Source organism: Microplitis mediator, chromosome 5, assembly GCF_029852145.1.
Source record: "Microplitis mediator isolate UGA2020A chromosome 5, iyMicMedi2.1, whole genome shotgun sequence".
Taxonomy (NCBI): Eukaryota; Metazoa; Arthropoda; class Insecta; order Hymenoptera; family Braconidae; genus Microplitis; species Microplitis mediator.
The window spans coordinates 5279129-5298131 of NC_079973.1; the positions used below are offsets into that span (position 1 = coordinate 5279129).

The following is a 19003-nucleotide window of genomic DNA, read 5'->3' on the forward strand; positions in this document are numbered from 1 at the left end:
CAATCAATGTAAATTATTAATTATGAAATCAAATAAAAATAAAACCAACAAAAAAATTTTTTTATAAATTAAATTACAGTTTAAAGTTCAATTAGACCTTCACGAACGTACGTCGAACCAGTAAATATATATAGTCATACATTTGATATATTAATGAATGAATGAATGAAGTAGGGATGGGCCGAGAGAATTGAGAATTCTCAAGTTTCTTGCAGTCATATCAATGATACAGCTAAACTTTGTAGTTATGTGTGATGTCTTTATTAGAAGTAGAACCATGCAACTAAACAGTCACTTTTATACCGGCATTACGTTCGTCAGTTTAAATTATCATTAGTTATTTAATTAAGTTTTTTATATTTTTATTTTTTTTATGTGATAGATATTAATTATTATTTAATAGTAAATTAATTATTAGTGAGTGATAAAAAAGTTTAATTATATTCACATTGTATTTAAATATAAATAAATATAAAATGGGAAATTGTTGTTCCTCTTGTTCGAAAAAATTTCGGTCATTTTTTCGAAAACGTCAGTGCAGTATACGGATGAATAATTTGAATAATAAACCTGAGTCTCTTCCGAAACCACCGTCAGCTTGTCAAAATGGTTTGTATTTTTTGTTTATTTATACTGTAAAAAATTGCGAGTGAATTCGGAGTGATTATGGATTTTAATTAAATAATTCAGTAATTCCATACAGAGTAAATAGGGAGTTTGTTTTTTCAGCTGAGTGATTTCAGAGTGACCTGGATTTCATTTGAATTCACACTCACTCCGACCCGAAGTTTTAATATTTAAATGAACTTTTTTTTTTAAAGTGATTTTACCCCAACCGGAGTTTAAATATTAAATTTTACTCCAGAGGATTAAATAAATAAAATCGTCCGCTCGGTATTCACTTCGAATTTACCCCGCGTTCACTCCAATTTTTTATTACACTGAAAAAAATTGAGAGTGAATTCAGAGTGAATATGAATTTTATTTAAATCCAAATTCTCTCCCTCACTCGAGTTTAGGATTTTAAAAAAATCTCTCCGCACACGGAGTAAATAAGAAGTTTATTTTTTCAGCTGAAAGATTTCAAAGTGATCTGGATTTTATTTCAATCTGCATTCACTCCGATTCGGGATTTTAATATAAAAATTAACTTTTTTCACGAGTAAATTTTCGCTCCGACCCGGAGTTTAAATATTAAATTCCCTTTGGAGTAAATTTCACTCCGAGAAGAATAAATAAATAAATACTCATCTGCTTCGCACTCACTCCGGGTTCACTTCACTATTTTTTTACTGTCTATTTAATTTAAAATAAAATTAATAAATATATTTAATATATAAATTTATTGATTGATTGAATAATAAAATGAAATTAAATAAAGTAAGGTCATAGATTAATAGTATGTGTTAAGTATTATTTCATCCCACGTGTAGTTAATCTAATTTGAAGAAGAAAAAAAACCTGAGTGGAATTTTTTATCGTAACGATAATTTTGTTTGTACACATGAAGAACATGACGCACTATAATTCTTTAGTTTATGTATAGAATTCATTATCAAGGAAAATTGTTGGTGTAATTATTATTTAAAAATATTATTGAACGCTCAAGGATTTAAAAATTGTTACATAATTTCGATATGTCACGGTTGTGAGATCATTGTAGCCAAGGATGGGCTGTGTGAGAGTTTAAAGAAAAGATCGGATCCGAATTTTAAAAAAAGATTTATATATATACATATTATATATATGGATAATGAGAGTGAAGAGTAGAGATTGTGATTACACGGGAAAATAAAAAGGCCTTTGAGAAATGATCGCGTGGGAATAAACTAGGCGCGTGGCTCAAAAAGCCAACAACGTGTTTTAGTTTAGTAACGTTACCTTGATCAGCCGAGAATAGATTTACTGAATGCCTTTAAGAATAACGATTAACTGGAAATTTATTTAGAAATTTTGAAATCACTTTACTCATGTTTACATGTCAATATATTTATATACTTTTTTAATTTTCATTTATAATTAGTGTCTATAGTTTTATTTTTAATTTTATTGGACTTAGAAATTTCGTGAATTTTTTTTCTAATTTTATTCGGCTTAGAAATTTCGTAGATTTTTTTTTTAATTTCACTGGACTTAGAAATTTCATGATACTGAAAAAAACGATAAATTATGAAAAAAAAAAAAATATTTCAAAAAATTGCACTTGTAGTCTTTTCAATTTTCTACATGTGCATATTTTTAGTTTTTTTTTCTTCAAATTTAATTGTTCAAAAAAAAATCCAAAAAATTTTAATTATCTGCTAACTTCAGGATCGTGAAAATTCTTAGATTTTTTTCTAATTAATTAATTAATTGATTGTAATTTTCATAATTTTTTTTTTAAATAAAATTTTTCACAAATTTTTGTTTCTCATCAAAATTCTTTTTTTTTTTTAAATTAAAATTTTCTTCGTTAATTTCTTAAATTTTTTAAATTTCAAATTTCCAAAAATTCTACCGAAGTTTTTTTTTCTGTACATGGAAAATATCTATGGATTGTACAAAAAAAAAATTTATTTTTCAAAATTTATTCAAAAATTTATTTAAATATGATCCTGATGTTAAGAGACAATTAAAAATTTTCGGATTTTTTTTCAACAGAGCGATTCCAAAAAAAGTCAAACTAAAAATATGCACACGTAGAAAATTAAAAAAACTTTAAGAGCAATTTTTTAAAATATTTTTTTTTATGATTTATCTTTTTGAATAAAAATCCAAGTTATTAAACGTCAGCTAACTTCAATATCATTATTTAAATTAAATAATTTTTTTTCATATACAAGTAAAGTAATCAAATACATCATGATTAAAAGTTCAATAACTTTTACTTATCATTTATTATTAATAATTATACCCTGAAGTTATTTTTCAATGATATATGTCTACATATCACCAAATTCTATGTACCGTAAAAAATTTTCCATTTTCTAGAATTTGAAAAAAATAAATAAATAAAATACTGTAACGACGTTAATGAGTAAAAAAAATTGTTATTGTTCTTACAAAATAAAATTACAATAAATAGAACACTGTTTGCTCTCATTCGCGTAATATAATGAATGACTGCATAGATATATTTTTGGACAAGACTAATAAGTTAAGTTATTAATAATCACTTAACTCATTGTTAATAAAATATACTTAAGTACTGTCATTAATCCTTCAAAATTTCTTGCATAATACAGTTTTCATATTCATATATATATATTTATAAACATAAATAAAATGAATACTAACCAGAAATATTTTCTTATAATTTAAAATTTGAATAATAAAAAATAAAAATAAAACACTTGAATTTTATGAAAAGCGATAATTTATTGAGACGACGAATAAAAATATTGCGTATATTTAAAATTAAAAAAAAACGTTTTAATCAATTGATGTATGCAATGACCTTGACTAAATATTTTAAGCATATTTATACATATAAATGTATAAATATATATATTTGTGGGGGAACGTAAATTTATTCAGCCGTTACAGATTCACTGTTTATATTACTCGGATATTTTCGATATTGCTCTTAACATTACTCCGTTTAAGAAAATACATAAGTGCTCCCGTTTCGTTCGATGCATTCAATTGTCAATCAACTGTATCGATAGGAAGGTCTGATCTCTCACGTCATCCTAATGCTATATATATGATATTATTAATGTAAATATTAATATATTATGGAGGAATAATTAAGATCTTCAGATAAATTAAAATTTAAATTGTTTACTATTTTTTTTTTTTTATTTACATACATTACTTAAGTATTATGTTACCGTTTTATTGAGTACAATCGATTTGTTTTAGCGATTATGATTTTTTTATGGTCATATGTTAATGCATAAACTAGTTAATCATTTGTAGTAAATAAATTAAAAATATTACTAAGTTGGTTTATGAATACTAGTCATTTAAATTTTTTATTAATAGTCAATTATGTTAATTTTTGCACTGTTAGTTATAGATATTAAAAATGGCTATTAATAGAAAATAGTTTTTATATTTGGTAATAAAAAAGGCGAAGTGGAGTCGAAAAGGCAAAGGCATGTCGATGATGAGAATTAAAAAAAGAAAGTTTAATACTTATTTTATTATCATTGAACTTGGCGCGAAATTCGAAAAGTTAACCGGGTCAAAAAACTTGATTTTGGTGTAATTTTAAAAATTGAAAATCAAGCAAGACGACAGTGAGTAAAGTCTAACAAAACTTAATTTGAATTTTATTTAGTCGACTCAAATTTTTAAGTTAAAAAAGTCACATTGAAGTTACAAAAGTAAATGTAGCGAAAATCAAGTTAATTAAGTCGAAATCAAGTCGAAAAAAGTCAAAATCAAGTTATTTTTTCGACCCGGGTGAATTGAGAACAAAAATGACTTCGAAATTTTGTATTTTCTTCTTACAAGATTTTATGCCATTGGAAATTTTTAATCCAATAGATTTTTTGTGAAAAAAATTTGAAGATTTCATTTAAAATCACTTTCGTAATCGAAGAAATCTGAGCTCAGCTGGAGATATGTTGATTTTTTTTTTTTAGAGTACTGCAGTTAAATTTCGATTTTCTTCAGTTACGATAATTATTCTTCAACTTAAATATGGAACGAATAATGTATTAATTTTTATTGATTTAAGTAGTAATTACTACTCAAGTAAATGTTGTTTTTACGAAAGTTGACTTTTTTTAGTGCAGTTGTCTACCTTGATCAATTGCTTGTATTATTAGTGTAATTATCGTCAATTCCTGCTTTGCAATCTCTTATTGCGCTGTGATTTAAATCAAAATTTTCTTATATTCATATATTAATACTGAGTATTTAAATATTCAATTACAATTCCGGTGTCAAATAAAGTATTTTTATCAATAGATTATTAAAATACGTTTTTAATAATTTAACTAATTAAAAATTTAATGAGTCACTCGATAGTTTTTCTTCGATATCGAAATTCAAGGGAAAAACATCTTGAAAAATTCGATTGAAATTCTTCAGAATCATAAATTCGGTTTTTCATGAAAAAAATTATTTATTCAAAATAATTAATTTGTTGGTGTACAAAATTTTGAGTATTGAATAAAATTAATTTTAAAAAAATCGCACGAAATTTTGTAGGCAAAAGCTAATTTATTAATAGATCATCACTTAGGTATTTATGGTCTTACTCTTAAAACTTATCGTTATCTTGCACAACTGATCAAACTAATGGCACATGAAAGAAAGAAATAAAAGTATGGAATTTTTATGACTTGATAAAAACGTGACAATTGTCTCACTTAGTCACTGTATTAACTTTTTTTTATCATTTTATTTTATTTGGTTTCTAAAAAATGTAATTTTTTCTTGCCAGTGCCAATAAAAAATATAAGTTATATTTATTAATAAAAAAAAAGTCCTTATATATTTTGCTCAGCCTTCTGTAAAAAAATCTTATGATAATAAATTTTTATCTAATAGTCAATAAAATAATAATTGCGGTCATTATAACGATATTTTTTTATCGCAACAAAAACAAAAATCAGTAATCATTTTTTTTTTATCAGCCTAAATAAATTAAACTAATCAGCTCTACTTCTGTTCTCCAATAGAAAAAATTAGGATAATTAAAAAACCCAATAATTAATAAAACAACAACACTAATTACAGTAATCAAAATAAAAGCCTGAGTTCATTTATGATTATCATTAATATGAGAAGTAAAATTTCAAAACATATGTTTGCCCTCAAAAAATATCTATTAGTAATTAATAATATCTAATTACAATTGAGAAATTTCTTCAGATGTATACAGTCATATTTTTTAATCTCTTTGTATATATATGTAATCAAATTTTAAAACGATTTAGTCATCAATTTCCGTTCAACATTCGATGAAGTAAATATTATTTTTTTTTGTACTTCTGTTATACTTCAGTGAGTCTTTGTTTATTTTATTTAGTAAGTAATTTTAATTAAATACAACACAGTTATTTATTCAATCAAAAAATTTAAATGTAATTTAATTTTGTGTAAAAAAAAAATTTTAATATTTAATTTTTTATAAGAAATTTAAGTAATAATATTAAAAAATTTGTATTTGTATCCTAGACTGTGTCAAATAAAATCAATATTTTCTTTTCGGTCTCATATGAAAATTAAGTGGAATGTAACATAAAATAAAATTGGGTATCAAGTCGGTCACCAAACTCAATTACAAATTACAAAACGCGCGCTCGCTTAAATAAGATTTCCCATTTAAATCACATATTAAATTTGTTAGCTTGTTAATTAATATGACTTGAAATGGATCATTGTAATATATGTTATAAAAATTTATAATGATTTTTTGCCACACGGAGAAAAATGTTGGTTCAAAACCTACTAATTTTTATTATGCTGTCGACGAAACTTGAAACAGGGAGGGAAGCATCCAAAAAATTATTATGCTCTTATGAAAAATTATTATGCCTCATCACAATTATTATAATATATGGAAGTAATTTTTATTAAATCTTGTCGATAATTGTCTCGCGCGTAGTAAGTATTATGATACAGCATAAAAATTTTTCGTATGAGCATAATAATTTTGTGGATGCTTCCCTTCCTGTTTCAAGTTTCGTCGACAGCATAATAAAAATTAGTAGGTTTTGAACCAACATTTTTCTTCGTGCATATATCTGTGATATAATAGTAATTTTTGCTAAAAATCGATAGAAATGATGATTTATTATTAATTATTATAAATTTCTGATCATTATTTTACTACACTGAGAAATTATTCTCGTTTAGAATTCTATGGTGTCAAAGTAAAACCAGAACATGATGACCACCTGACGGAAATTGAAATAAACACATGCAGAAACTATTGTGACCATAGTAAAATTTACAATGGTTACAGTAATTTATGATGTAATTGTTGTAAATTTTACTATGGCCGTAGTAATTTCTGCATGTGTTTATATCAATTTCTGTCAAGTGGTCATCATGGTCCGGCTTTACTATGACACCATAGCATTCTAAACGAGAATAATACCTCCGTGTATATATTTAGAGATATTCATTATTAAGTTGATGATATTGGGTATTTAATTGATATGAATTAATTTTGTCACGATTGAAAATAAATAATCTAAAAATTTTGAATAGGTTCAACTTTGAAGCTTGATATCTTCGAAACGGCTTGACTTACGAAAATCTTTGTTCAGACCTTTTTTGTAGAGCGTTCAATTTCCTAAAAGGAAATGTCTTCATCAATCTTATTCAGCGATTCGTTGTTAAGTTAAAAATTTCCAAAATTGAAAACAATTTGTTCCTACACGGAAAAAAATAAACTTTCAAAATTAGTGTTTGAAATTATAACCCGCACTGCTTAAAAAATCCGATAAATTCTTATAGTTGTATGTATAAGGCCCTATACTTAACTATAGCACTTCTCATAGAACTCATTCATTCTTATAAAATCTCTATAGGAATGTATGAGAATCTATTGGATTCTATGAGATTTTCTAAACAGGGCGGAACCTGGGTGTCAATATGGGGAATTTTAACATTCCAAATAATAAATTTTATATAACGTGTCGTCAATTTTCTAAGTATCCGTTACGATTTTTAAAGTTCAAATAGCAATTTTTGTTGCATAGTCAATTAATTTTCATACTTATCCCATAATTATTCACATTTTAATCATAAATGAAAAAATTACTATTTATAACGATAGTATTTACTGATCACTTTATCACTATATTACTTGTCGTCCTCAATTAATATAGTTCATTTTTTTCCGTGTATGCAATTTAAATGGAAAATAGAAAATCGCAAAGCACGACCTTTAAATATTAATATTAAGGGCTTACTTTTAACAATGTCTTTGTCTAGGGATACTTGGTCGATTTTTCATGTTCTTCGAAAAAAAAGTCGATTTTTTTCAAACACCCTAATATACCCTAATAGCCATTTTAGCTTGAAATTTACAGTAATTTGATATTGAAATTGCCTGAAATTTGCTGACTATTTGACAGCAAAAGTTGTAAAGAAAAATTTGCGGTTAATTTTTGCTCAATTTAGAGGTAACTTTTTACTAGAAAAAAAAAGTCGGTAATGTTTATTCTTACCATTTCAGAAGGTAAGCAAATTCATACATAAGAATGTCAACAATTTGACGGTAAAAAAATACTTTACAATTTTTCAAGTCAAATTAACAGTAAATTGACATCAAAATTTACCGGAAAATAGACGACAAATTTTTTCTAGTCAACTTTTGAAGTGAATTTGCATTCTAATCCGGGTAGTAAATTTACGTTAAATTGTATCACAAAGTATATAAATTGTCGTCAAAAACGGAAGTCCAAAGTTGACAGATATTTGACGAAAAATTCAAGTAAACTTTTGTAAAGTAAACTGTGCTATTAGGGTACATTTATAAATACACTAATAAAATGCCAAAAAAAAAAATATATAAATATAAAACACCGCTCCCTCATAAATGTCTTCAATACAAAGGCTAATAAATTAACACGCAAAATAATTAATATATTTGTCACCTCAGCAGAATAATTGAATCCGTCTAAATGAATATTAATATTAATGCTGATATAAAAATAAACAACCAACGACAAAGCAAACAATGATTAATCACCTATTATGATACAAATTACTACACTCATCTCAACATACATTATTTACCTTAACAAATTTATATCCATTAAACCAACCACGCGCGTGGGCATTAAGTAGAATCGCCCAATATGGTCAGACATTCAAATAAGATAATCTAATGCAATCTATTATATTAAATCCCACATTTTCATCGTCAACATCAACACCAACTACTACTCTAAACACTCAATTACCCATTATTTAAAATTTATTACTTAAAAATAAATTTATTTATTTCTATATTTGGTATCGATAAATAATAATTCATCGAACAAATCCCATAATTAAACTTGTCTCGCCATCTACTAGGAATTTATCGTAGATCAAAGTGGGTGACAAGTATTTGCTACTCTCTCTTTTATTTAAAATACGTCCCGCATGTTAAAGATACATTTGTTCCGGCCAATTATGGTGACATTAAATAAAAAGTTGCACGTGGTAGAGCCTTGAAAAAAGCCTTACATCTCTCGACAATTACTTTTATTGCGTATATATCTAGTATATATATGTGTGATTTATAATACTAAACATTAACCAGGTAATTTTTTCCTCTCCTCCTCTCTTTTATTTTTTTTTCGCGTTATGTTGTACTGCAATGCGTTTCATTATACAGCAGCTGCATCCCACCGTTCGTTTATTAAATATAATCTCAATGAATTCATACGACTACGCTTTGTTTTGTTAAAACTTGCGCTAGTAATTCACTAGACTCTAAACTAACACGTCGGGCTAGAAGATTTTCATTTCATTGTCGACTTTCGGGCGCGACGTTAACAATTTTGTTGATAGTTTATAATTATTTAATATTTATTCATAACTATCGCCTACTAGACAACCCACGTAAAAAAAATTTTTAATTATATAAAATTAATTTTTTTTTTTTGTTTTTTGGATTTGAATTTTTTTAATATTCTAATCACGATTGTTAATCATAACCCTTGACAATTATCTCAATTATACAAAAACTTAATTAGCGATTCGTAGGATTACGAGGATGTTTTACAGATTTTATGATCGCTACCGTACCCCAAACGACGAGCGCTTTAGAACATTTCCATTTAGATTTCATTGTGAGTACGTGAAAACTAACGAGAGTTAATTTAGATTTTTTTTTTTAAGGATAAGAAAAAAAATTAATAATTATTTTAATTTATTCGATAAAAAAAAAATTTGATTTTTTGTGTTGTGTAAAAATTTTTTTTTACACAGAAAAAATGAAATATTTTCGATTGTGAATTAAAGACAAAAATTTTTTTAGGACTAGAAAAAATTTCTTGGCGCAAGAATTTTTTCTCACTTCAAAAAATTTTTTTTTTGTTCTAAGAAAATTTTTTCTCGCCCTGAGAAAATTTTTGGTTTTAATCTATAATGCAAAAAATTTCTTGGGATGAATTAAAATTTTTTTAGGACGAGTAAAAATTTTCTTGGGTCGACTAGAATTTTTTTTCTGTGTACTGTTATTTAAGTTATTTATTTTTTTTTAATAGGGGGAGATTTCGATACGCCAATGTTGACTATATTGAGATTAGACCCACTTATCTCTGATAATGGAGAAGCACACAATACATCACGTTATGAAATAATGACTCGTGAAGAAGGTGACTCGAGACTGGTTGTAAGACGTGGGCAGGAATTTTTCATGCGACTGCATCTTAACCGTGATTACGATTCCGACATCGATGGGGTATCGATTGTCTTCTCGTTGGATGGAATTAAAAAACCTCAGTATGGACACGGGACTTTCATGGTCGCGCCTTTGCTCAATCCGGGAGAGGAGTCGGAAGACGCATGGCACGCAACTTTATACACTAGGGAAGCTCAAGCCATTGTGATAAAAGTAAAAAAACTTTTTTTATTACATTTTATAATGCTACTAAAGTATAAATATATAAGTTACTGGTTATACATCTGACGTAAACGTAAATCGTAATGTTTATTTTTACGTGTCAATTAAATTTTGAGCGGTAAAATTTATTATTTTTAATTTTATTTCGATTAATGGGACTTATATTGTTGGTATATAATAATATGAAGTCAAATTTTTGATCGTTTGGAAGCTCAGGACGTTATTTATATCAGAATGTCTTATTTTTTTGGAAAAAAAGTACTGATGTTAGAAGTCTATATAAAATATTTTGAATTTTTTTTCGTAATTTTATGATTTTTTTAAATAGAAATTTTTTTTGGCTAAAAAAGTTGATTCTATTTTTAGCGAACTTAATTCCCTTCTATATTTTTTGTTTTTTTATTAATTTAGACGTCAGTTTAAAATCATATCCTAGAAATAGGATCAAAAATTTATCAAATAATTAAAAATTTTTCCGCATTTCGGTCTCACTATGAGATTTTAAAAAAAGGTTTTATAATTTGGCCATTTTAAAATTGAAAAAAAAAAATTCAAATTTTTATACCGCAGTTTGAAAGATTTGAAAAATAATAATTTTTTAGATCTCAATCTCGCATCAGCCAGACCTTAGATCTAATTTTTTTTTATTCAAATTTATATAAATTCGCGTAAATTAAAATCAAGAACAGGCGAATTATCAAATTAATTATTCAAAATTTTCGTTTTGAAAGAGATTTCGGAATTTAATATTTGAAAAATTGAGATCTAAACAGATCTATGATCACTGTCGGGCTAAAATTTAAAAAAATCGTATGCGCATTGATGAAATTATTTTTTTTACCGGAAGTAAAATTAATTACAGGCAAAATTACATGAGAAAAGGCCCAAAAATTTTTATAAAAACTAAAAATTGATGTGAAAAATTATCCTGCTGATCTATTGATAGAAATCCAAGCAAAATTAAATAATTATCAGCCACATGGTTATTTTCAAATGAACTTGTTTGTCTTCAGGCAATTATGTATTCTCGCAGTTAAACATTATTAGTTAATTTTAGTCAAGGACATCTTTAGCAATCTAATTAAAATTTATTCAAAAAATCCACAGTAACATTTGTATATATTTAATAATTAATTTTTTTATTAATATATTTTCCTGCATTCAAATTATTTATACATTTATTTCGAGACACTTTGTCGTAAAGGCATTCTATCATCAGATACTTAGTGGTCAAATTACAAGTTGCGTAAGATTTAAAATTATTTTTGGCTTTTGGCATAAGTATTCCAAATGAGCATAATAAATTATTCGCACTTATGACATCAGTAAAATAAACCCATAATAATATTATAATTTTAAATACACATCCGGCAGTAGGATTAAATCGTCTAAATAAATGCCAAAAAAGTATCGAATTCAAGATCTTTATTCTTGCGTAAATATATTTCTTATTAATTTTTTTGACGGATTAAAAATATTTGCCGTGCGCTGGGATCGAACCCAGAACCTTCTGGTCATTAGTCTGAGCTGTTATCCTTTCACTGGTTCAAGATATTTGACATTAAAAGCCTTCAAGATTTTTAATAAAATTAAAATACTAATTAATGTAAAACAAAGATAGTCAACTCCGGTCATTTTAATGTTAGGGTAAAATTGTCCGCCCGAAAAAATATTAGAACATTATTTATTTTTGGAAATTACCAAATATGAGCAAATAATTATTCGTCGGTTAACGTAGGGGAGGAGGGGGCAAAGTGGGCCTCTGGGGGCAAAGTAGGCCCCTCAAAATTTTCTAAACGTCAATAAATTCGGACGGATAATAAGCTTATCGAAATTTCTTATATAATGAGGGCTAAAATACAATTGTTTTATAATTATTTGCAAATATCACACGTGTAAAAAATAAAAAATATCAAATCCGAAATTTTTTGGAGATCGTTAATAATTATAACGCGGGAATTTTTATTAAATTTTAAAAATTGTGGTTAATTTTTTTATATGCAATTCTCAGAAAATTTCTTAAGCTGGCGTCTCTATACGCGATAATTATTTAAATAATTTTTTATAAAAGTACCGCTAAATATTTTCCTTGAGGTGGGGGTTGGGGGAAATTACCATATAGAGCGGACTGTATATAATTATTTAAATACAACAGATATCGTCACCAGCTAATGCGCCAATAGGAAAATGGAAAATGGAAATCGATACAAAGCACAAGGAATCCGGTGGCGCAATAAGTTTCAATGTCGAAGAACCCTTTTATTTACTATTTAACCCATGGTGTCCAGGTAACTGATTAATTTTTTCCATAAATTACTTGAAAACCTCTACAATATTAGCAATCCATCAAATTTTGAACCTTTACAGAGGACGTAGTTTACATAGAAGACGGTGCTAAGCGCCATGAGTACGTTTTGCTAGACACCGGTTTAATCTGGCGAGGGAACAGAAACACAATCAGCGCATCTCCATGGAAATTCGGGCAGTTTGAACGCGATGTGCTGGATTGTGCTCTACATTTAATGACAACTGTAGGAGCCGTTCGTGCATCATCGCGTAATGATCCGGTTGTAGTAACGCGAGTACTTACAGCGGTAGTTAATTCTAATGATGACAATGGTCTTCTGATGGGTAACTGGTCCGGTGATTACAGCGGAGGTACAGCACCGACAAAGTGGCTTGGGTCCCAGAAAATACTCCAAGAATATTACAAAACTAAAAAACCTGTTAAATATGGACAGTGCTGGATATTTGCTGGAGTTCTTGCTACTGTTTGTAAGACTTTAGGACTTCCTAGTCGTGTTGTCACTAATTTTTCTAGTGCTCATGACACCCAGGGTAGTCGCACAGTTGACTACTTTGTTGATAAAAAAGGAGAAATTATGGAAGAATTGACAACCGATTCAGTTTGGTATTAAATTACTATTAATATTTTTTAAATTAATTCCAATTATAAATTTATTTTAAATTAAATGATTAATTTGCTTGGTCCTAATTCAGGAACTTCCATGTTTGGAGTGAAGTCTGGATGAAAAGGCTGGATCTTGGCTCTGATTGTGACGGTTGGCAGGCAATTGACGCAACACCTCAAGAAACGAGCGAAGGCTCTTTTCGTTGTGGCCCAACTTCTGTTTCCGCGATTAAAAATGGCGAAGTTTTACGTCCTTATGACGGAGGATTTTTATACGCGGCAGTAAATGCTGACAAAGTTTACTGGAGATACAATGGACCTACTCAGCCATTAAAATTAGTATCGAAAGATACTCAAGGGTAATTTTTTAGATCACTGTTTAATTTTTATTACATACTTTTGACATAATTTATTCTAAGATGACTTATTTGGCGTAAAAATTTTTAAGCCTTAATAAAATTTTATAGATAATCGAAAAATAAATAATGGAAAATATTTTATTTTTTAGAATTGGTCAATATATCAGTACAAAAGCAGTTGGAGTATGGGGTCGTGAAGATATTACTCTTAATTATAAATATCCTGAAAGTAAGTCAAAAATTTATTTTATTTTTCTACACACTGTAAAAAATTTTTGGATTAAATCCGGAGTTAATGCAGAGTAAATGATTTTTTATTCATTTACTCCAGATGTGGATTTAAATAAAATTATCACATCACTCTGAAGTCACTCCGCTGATACAAAATAAATTCTCTATCCTCATTGCAAGACTTCCTGGTCAGAAAGTTGATGTCAATTAGTCGCGATCAAGTTGATGACAACTTTCAGATTTTGTAACTGTTTACTACAAGTTGTTATCAACTTTACTAGAAAGTTGGCGAGCAGTTGCCATCAACTTGGGAAATGCCAATTTTAATGACAAGTTGCTGCGGTAAATTGTCATTAGTTTGTTGTCAGCTTGGCTATCAGGGTATTTATTCCCGGCGGATTTAAATTACTCATTCATCATTGAGTGAATCGTTTTGTTTAATCAGGAGTTAAAATACTGTAAAAATGTCGTAATTTACCGTTAAGTACACGGAGAAATTACTCTCGATTAAAATGCTATGGTTTCATAGTAAAGTCGGTCCATGTTGGTCACCTGCAAAAATCGACATAAAAATCTTGCAAAAATTACTATGGCCACAGTAAAATTGGCAAGGATTATATCCAAAATTACTGTAATCATTGTAAATTTTACTATGGCCATAATAATTTTTGTTGACGTCTATTTCAGTTTTCGTTAGATGGCCAAAATGGTCCGGCTTTACTGTGACACCATATATTATTTCAAACAAGAATAATTTTTCCGTGTATACTTCGTATGCAGAGTAATTTTTTATAAAAACTCCGGAACTTTGAGTGACAGTAAATTCAGATTGAAATAAAATCCACATTAACTTCGAATCGACTCCCGATTTTTCACAGTGTAAAGTATAAGTCATTAACATAAATATTAAATCAATCAATTAATCATAAAAATACGTTTAGCTTCAAACAAAGAACGAGAAGCTATGCTGAAAGCATTACGTCAAAGTGAATCAATATTCAGCCGTTATTATTTAAATGAACAGTTCAATGACATTATTTTTGACTTCAAGCTTATCGACGACGTTGTCGTTGGCCAACCTTTCAGGTATGTCCTGTAATTCATCAAGTGAATGTATATAATTAACTTGCGGTATTAAATTAAATTTTAATTGTTACAGTGTCGTACTTATGATGAAAAATCGTAGCAAAGAAAATAAATACCGCGTTTCAGTGGTACTCAGGGTTGATGTCGTTCTCTATACGGGAAAAGTCGGAGGTTCAGTAAAGACTTTTGAGTCTGATCATGTAGTTAAGCCAGGATCATATGAAGAAGTACGATTAGATGTTTCATGGAATGAATATGCTTCAAGAATGTTAGATCAATCGGCTTTTAATGTTGCATGTCTAGCAAATGTGAAAGACACTAATTTTGAATACTTTGCTCAGGACGATTTTCGTGTTACAAAACCTATTATTGATGTTGATGTAAGTTTCAATTTTATATATAGAATATATCTTGTTACTAATTCCTAAAGGACTTACATTTTTTGCCCTTTTGGCTCTAGGGAGCGATCATCAATCGTTTAGTAAATTTATTTTAAAGCCAAAAATAAAAAACAAATTTTTGAAAACCTAAAGAGCGCACGGGTTAAATTATATGCCTTTTTGGCTTTCAAAAATTTTTTTTCAGTTTTGAGTTTTTAAATAAGCCTCCAAAATAATTTGTAATGAAAAAATCTGAAAAATGGTTAACCCAGAGGACCTACCCCAAAACTTTTCGCTGTTTCCGAGCTCGAAAACGTTATTGTTGGTAATCTTTCAAGCTCTGCGAGGTCAAAAAGCGATTGGACAGAAAAAATATACATTCCGTTAAAAAAAGTAATTTTTGTCCTACGATATCTTTGGACAAAATCGACTAATTTGCACGCGCTCTGTGTCAACCGAAAAAACTTGTTGAGACTTAGATTTGATCAAACTTTGAAACAAATCGGTCGTGTGATTAACGAGTTATGCAACAAAAACTCCCTGATTAAAAAAAATGATTAAAAATGATTTCACACGTTAAATGTCCATAAGAGACAGGATTAGAAATGATTTGAAGGATTAAAAAGTATTTAAAATGATTCAAAAACAAATCATTTTAAATACTTTAATCATTTTTTTTAATCAGGGGCTTAAAAAAACAAATTATTTTTATTTTTCGTATAATTTGTAAATTACTCGACTGATCGACTCCAAAATCTAAGCAATTCCAAGACTTAGTCAGATCTTTCGATTGCTGCAGAGTGGGTTCAAATCGGTTGACTCTTTCCAAAGATATCGTCGGACAAAAAAAAGCTTACACAAACACACACACAGACACGACCGGACTCGACGTTGGAAATCGGACCAAAACCAATAACTTCCCTTCTTTTTTGAAAATTTTCGATTTACATAGCGGGAAGTTTAAAAAAAATTATCCCGCCTTTTGGGTTTAGAGAGTTTCCCAAAGCCACTAGGGCGTATAAAAATGTAAGTCCTTATGGAATTAGTAACGCGATATGTTTATATTAAAGTATTTATTAGCTGTTCAATAATTGAATTACCGTTAAATTATTTTACAGAGACAAACAGAAGCTATTGTCGGTTATATCTTAGATGCAACGGCAAGTTTCATAAATCCTCTACCGATAACGCTGACAGGAGGTAAATTTTTAATCGACGGACCTGGTCTAGATCAACAATTAAAAATTAAAGTACCTAATGACGTTCCGCCTGGAGAAAAAGTCAGTTGCAAATTTTCTATGATTCCTAAATTTTCGGGACGGAGTACAATTGTCGCTAAGTTTTACTCTAAGGAACTTGATGACGTCGACGGGTTTGTCAATTTTATGGTTCTTGACGCCCCGACTTCTAACGGCAACGGTTACCGTTGATTAATTGTTAGTGTCAATTAGTTGATAGTATGTAAATACTAAATAAATCTAAAATAGAAAATTATTTATTTTTAATTTTTAGAAGGTTTAAAAATTCGCAATTCGAATCGAATTTTAAACTTTAAATAATTAAAAAAAATTAGCAGTAATGCCGTCAACTGAAATTAGCTATAGAATCAATAAGCTCTTTTATAAAGAGGTAAAATGGTCACATTTTTTTTTTATTTAAAAAAATTTTATTATTTGTTGCCTTTAAAATATAAATTAAGATCAAAAATTTTTTTAGAGCGAGAAAAAATTTTTTGAGGCGAGATAAAAATTCTTGCATCAAAAAATTATTTCCAGTCCTAAGAAAATTTTTGTCTTCAATTCATACACAGAAAAAAAAATTCTCGACTGAAGGTAAATATTCTTGATTCAAGAAATTTTTTTTGAAAACTTCAATTTTCTCGGATAAAGTAGAAATCTCCTCTGGTCAAGACAAATTCTCTTGGCTCAAGAAAATCTTGACTTGGTTTCCGAAAACGGTTGCGTAACAATTCACCCGACGACAAAACACCCGCAAAGTAAAGTACCCGCGACAAAATGCAAGCCAAAAATATCTATAAATAATATACTATTACATAAAAAGGTGTGAAAAGTAGCGTCTTTTTTTCTCGAATTTTGTGTGTGCAATTACAAAGATACCCACACACAAAAAAGTATGAAAAATAACGCCCTTTTTTCATGAATTTTGTGTGTGTGCAATTAAAAGAATATACCAACACATAAATAAATGTCAAAAATTGCACTAGGTCCCTGAACCCTATGGGGACTTCGCCCCTAGACCTCCTTATTGAGATACTTTTTTTTCACGAAAAAACAAAAACAAAGAGATTTTTTTCTCCTTTCTTTTTTTTTTTTTTTTAATTGATTTTCGGGATGAATTGTCCTGGTCCCAAAAAGCGTCATACCGTGTGGCGGGTGCTTTAGATTGCGGGTGTTTTGGTTTGCGGGTATTTTGTCGTGGGTATTTTATCGTGGATATTTTGTTGCGAGTGATTTGTCTTCGGGTATTTAGACGTGTCGACCCCGAAAACTTGTCTTTCAAAATATTTTCTTGACTCAACTTTTTTTTCCGTATAGTGCAAAATATTTCTTGCGCCAAGAATTCTTTTTTTCTGTGTATTTATTTACTCAATTGTATTTCACTAAATGAAATTTTTAATCATGGAATTAAAATTTACGATCTTAATCCAATGAGTCCATTGTTCTGATTAATTAATTACTCATTCTTATAAATTTAACCGATTGCACTCTTAAGCAAAATTGGAAAAAAAATGCCCTTAGGTTACGCGGGAATTATAAGGGCGTAAAAAAATTAACATGTAATTTAAATCAATAAGAAAATATTTTCGTTTCGCATCAGGACAGACATCGATCAGTAAAGAAAAAAAAAAATTATACGCCCTTATAGCATCTGTACCTCGATGCCTGCATATGTACTTAAAAAAATTAATTTTAATTTTAAAAATTACATACTATTATTTTTAAAAGTTACCAGCTGCCATTTTATTTAACCGATTGCATCTTTCATTCTTATAAATAATTAAATAATATCAAATTTCTAATAGACAAATTACATATATATTTTTTTTAATATCAGTAAATGCTAAAAAAAAAAACTGTACCTTTCTTTTATTTAAATTTCTTCTTTAAAAATAAATTGTGTTCATATTTAAAAACCAAAGGTAATTGTATTAAAAAACATGAAAAAAAAATATATAAATAAATATAAACTGTATATTTTAATACGATAAATAAATTACTAAATAAAAAAAAAGTAAAATTTATTTAAAAGACCTGCTGTCAATTTCTTATTTGACGAGATAAATTTAAATATAAAAAAAGTATAACCGAATACTCGATAAATTTTTCATCTACGAAATCCATTAATCCACTTATATATATTTATATTTATATTTATATACATCCACATTAATAAAAATAAATAACTGTCAGTATATCGTCAGTAGAGTATGCATACATAATATATATATATATATATATTTAATAAAATAATAATTCACTTGACTACCGAGCGCCATACCTTCACTTAA

General features: G+C 28.0%; 2 protein-coding genes across 5 annotated transcripts in view; one reads left to right on the top strand and one right to left on the bottom strand.

The window, feature by feature from the left end:
* Positions 1 to 3380, bottom strand: part of LOC130667899 (uncharacterized) — a 46627-nt gene extending 43247 nt beyond the window's left edge. The window contains exon 1 of one of the 3 annotated variants that reach the window (XM_057469822.1): positions 3277 to 3380. The gene's annotated coding sequence lies outside the window, so the exon portion shown is untranslated. Of the gene's footprint in view, positions 1 to 448; positions 588 to 3276 lie in introns of those variants that run through there. The other 2 variants (XM_057469824.1, XM_057469823.1) reach the window with 2 other exon arrangements.
* LOC130667896 (annulin-like) lies at positions 225 to 18443 on the top strand. Of its 2 annotated transcripts, none has more exons than XM_057469813.1 (9): positions 225 to 609; positions 10149 to 10498; positions 12663 to 12795; positions 12875 to 13418; positions 13508 to 13777; positions 13927 to 14006; positions 14950 to 15094; positions 15168 to 15474; positions 16593 to 18443. In XM_057469813.1, exons 1-9 carry the CDS (start codon positions 477 to 479, stop codon positions 16902 to 16904), a joined length of 2274 nt encoding a protein of 757 aa, XP_057325796.1. In that variant the 5' UTR covers positions 225 to 476; the 3' UTR covers positions 16905 to 18443. The 2 variants fall into 2 exon arrangements, with proteins under 2 accessions (XP_057325796.1, XP_057325797.1); XM_057469814.1 differs by lacking the exon at positions 225 to 609 and adding an exon at positions 9322 to 9731.
* The last annotated feature ends 560 nt before the right edge of the window (positions 18444 to 19003 follow it).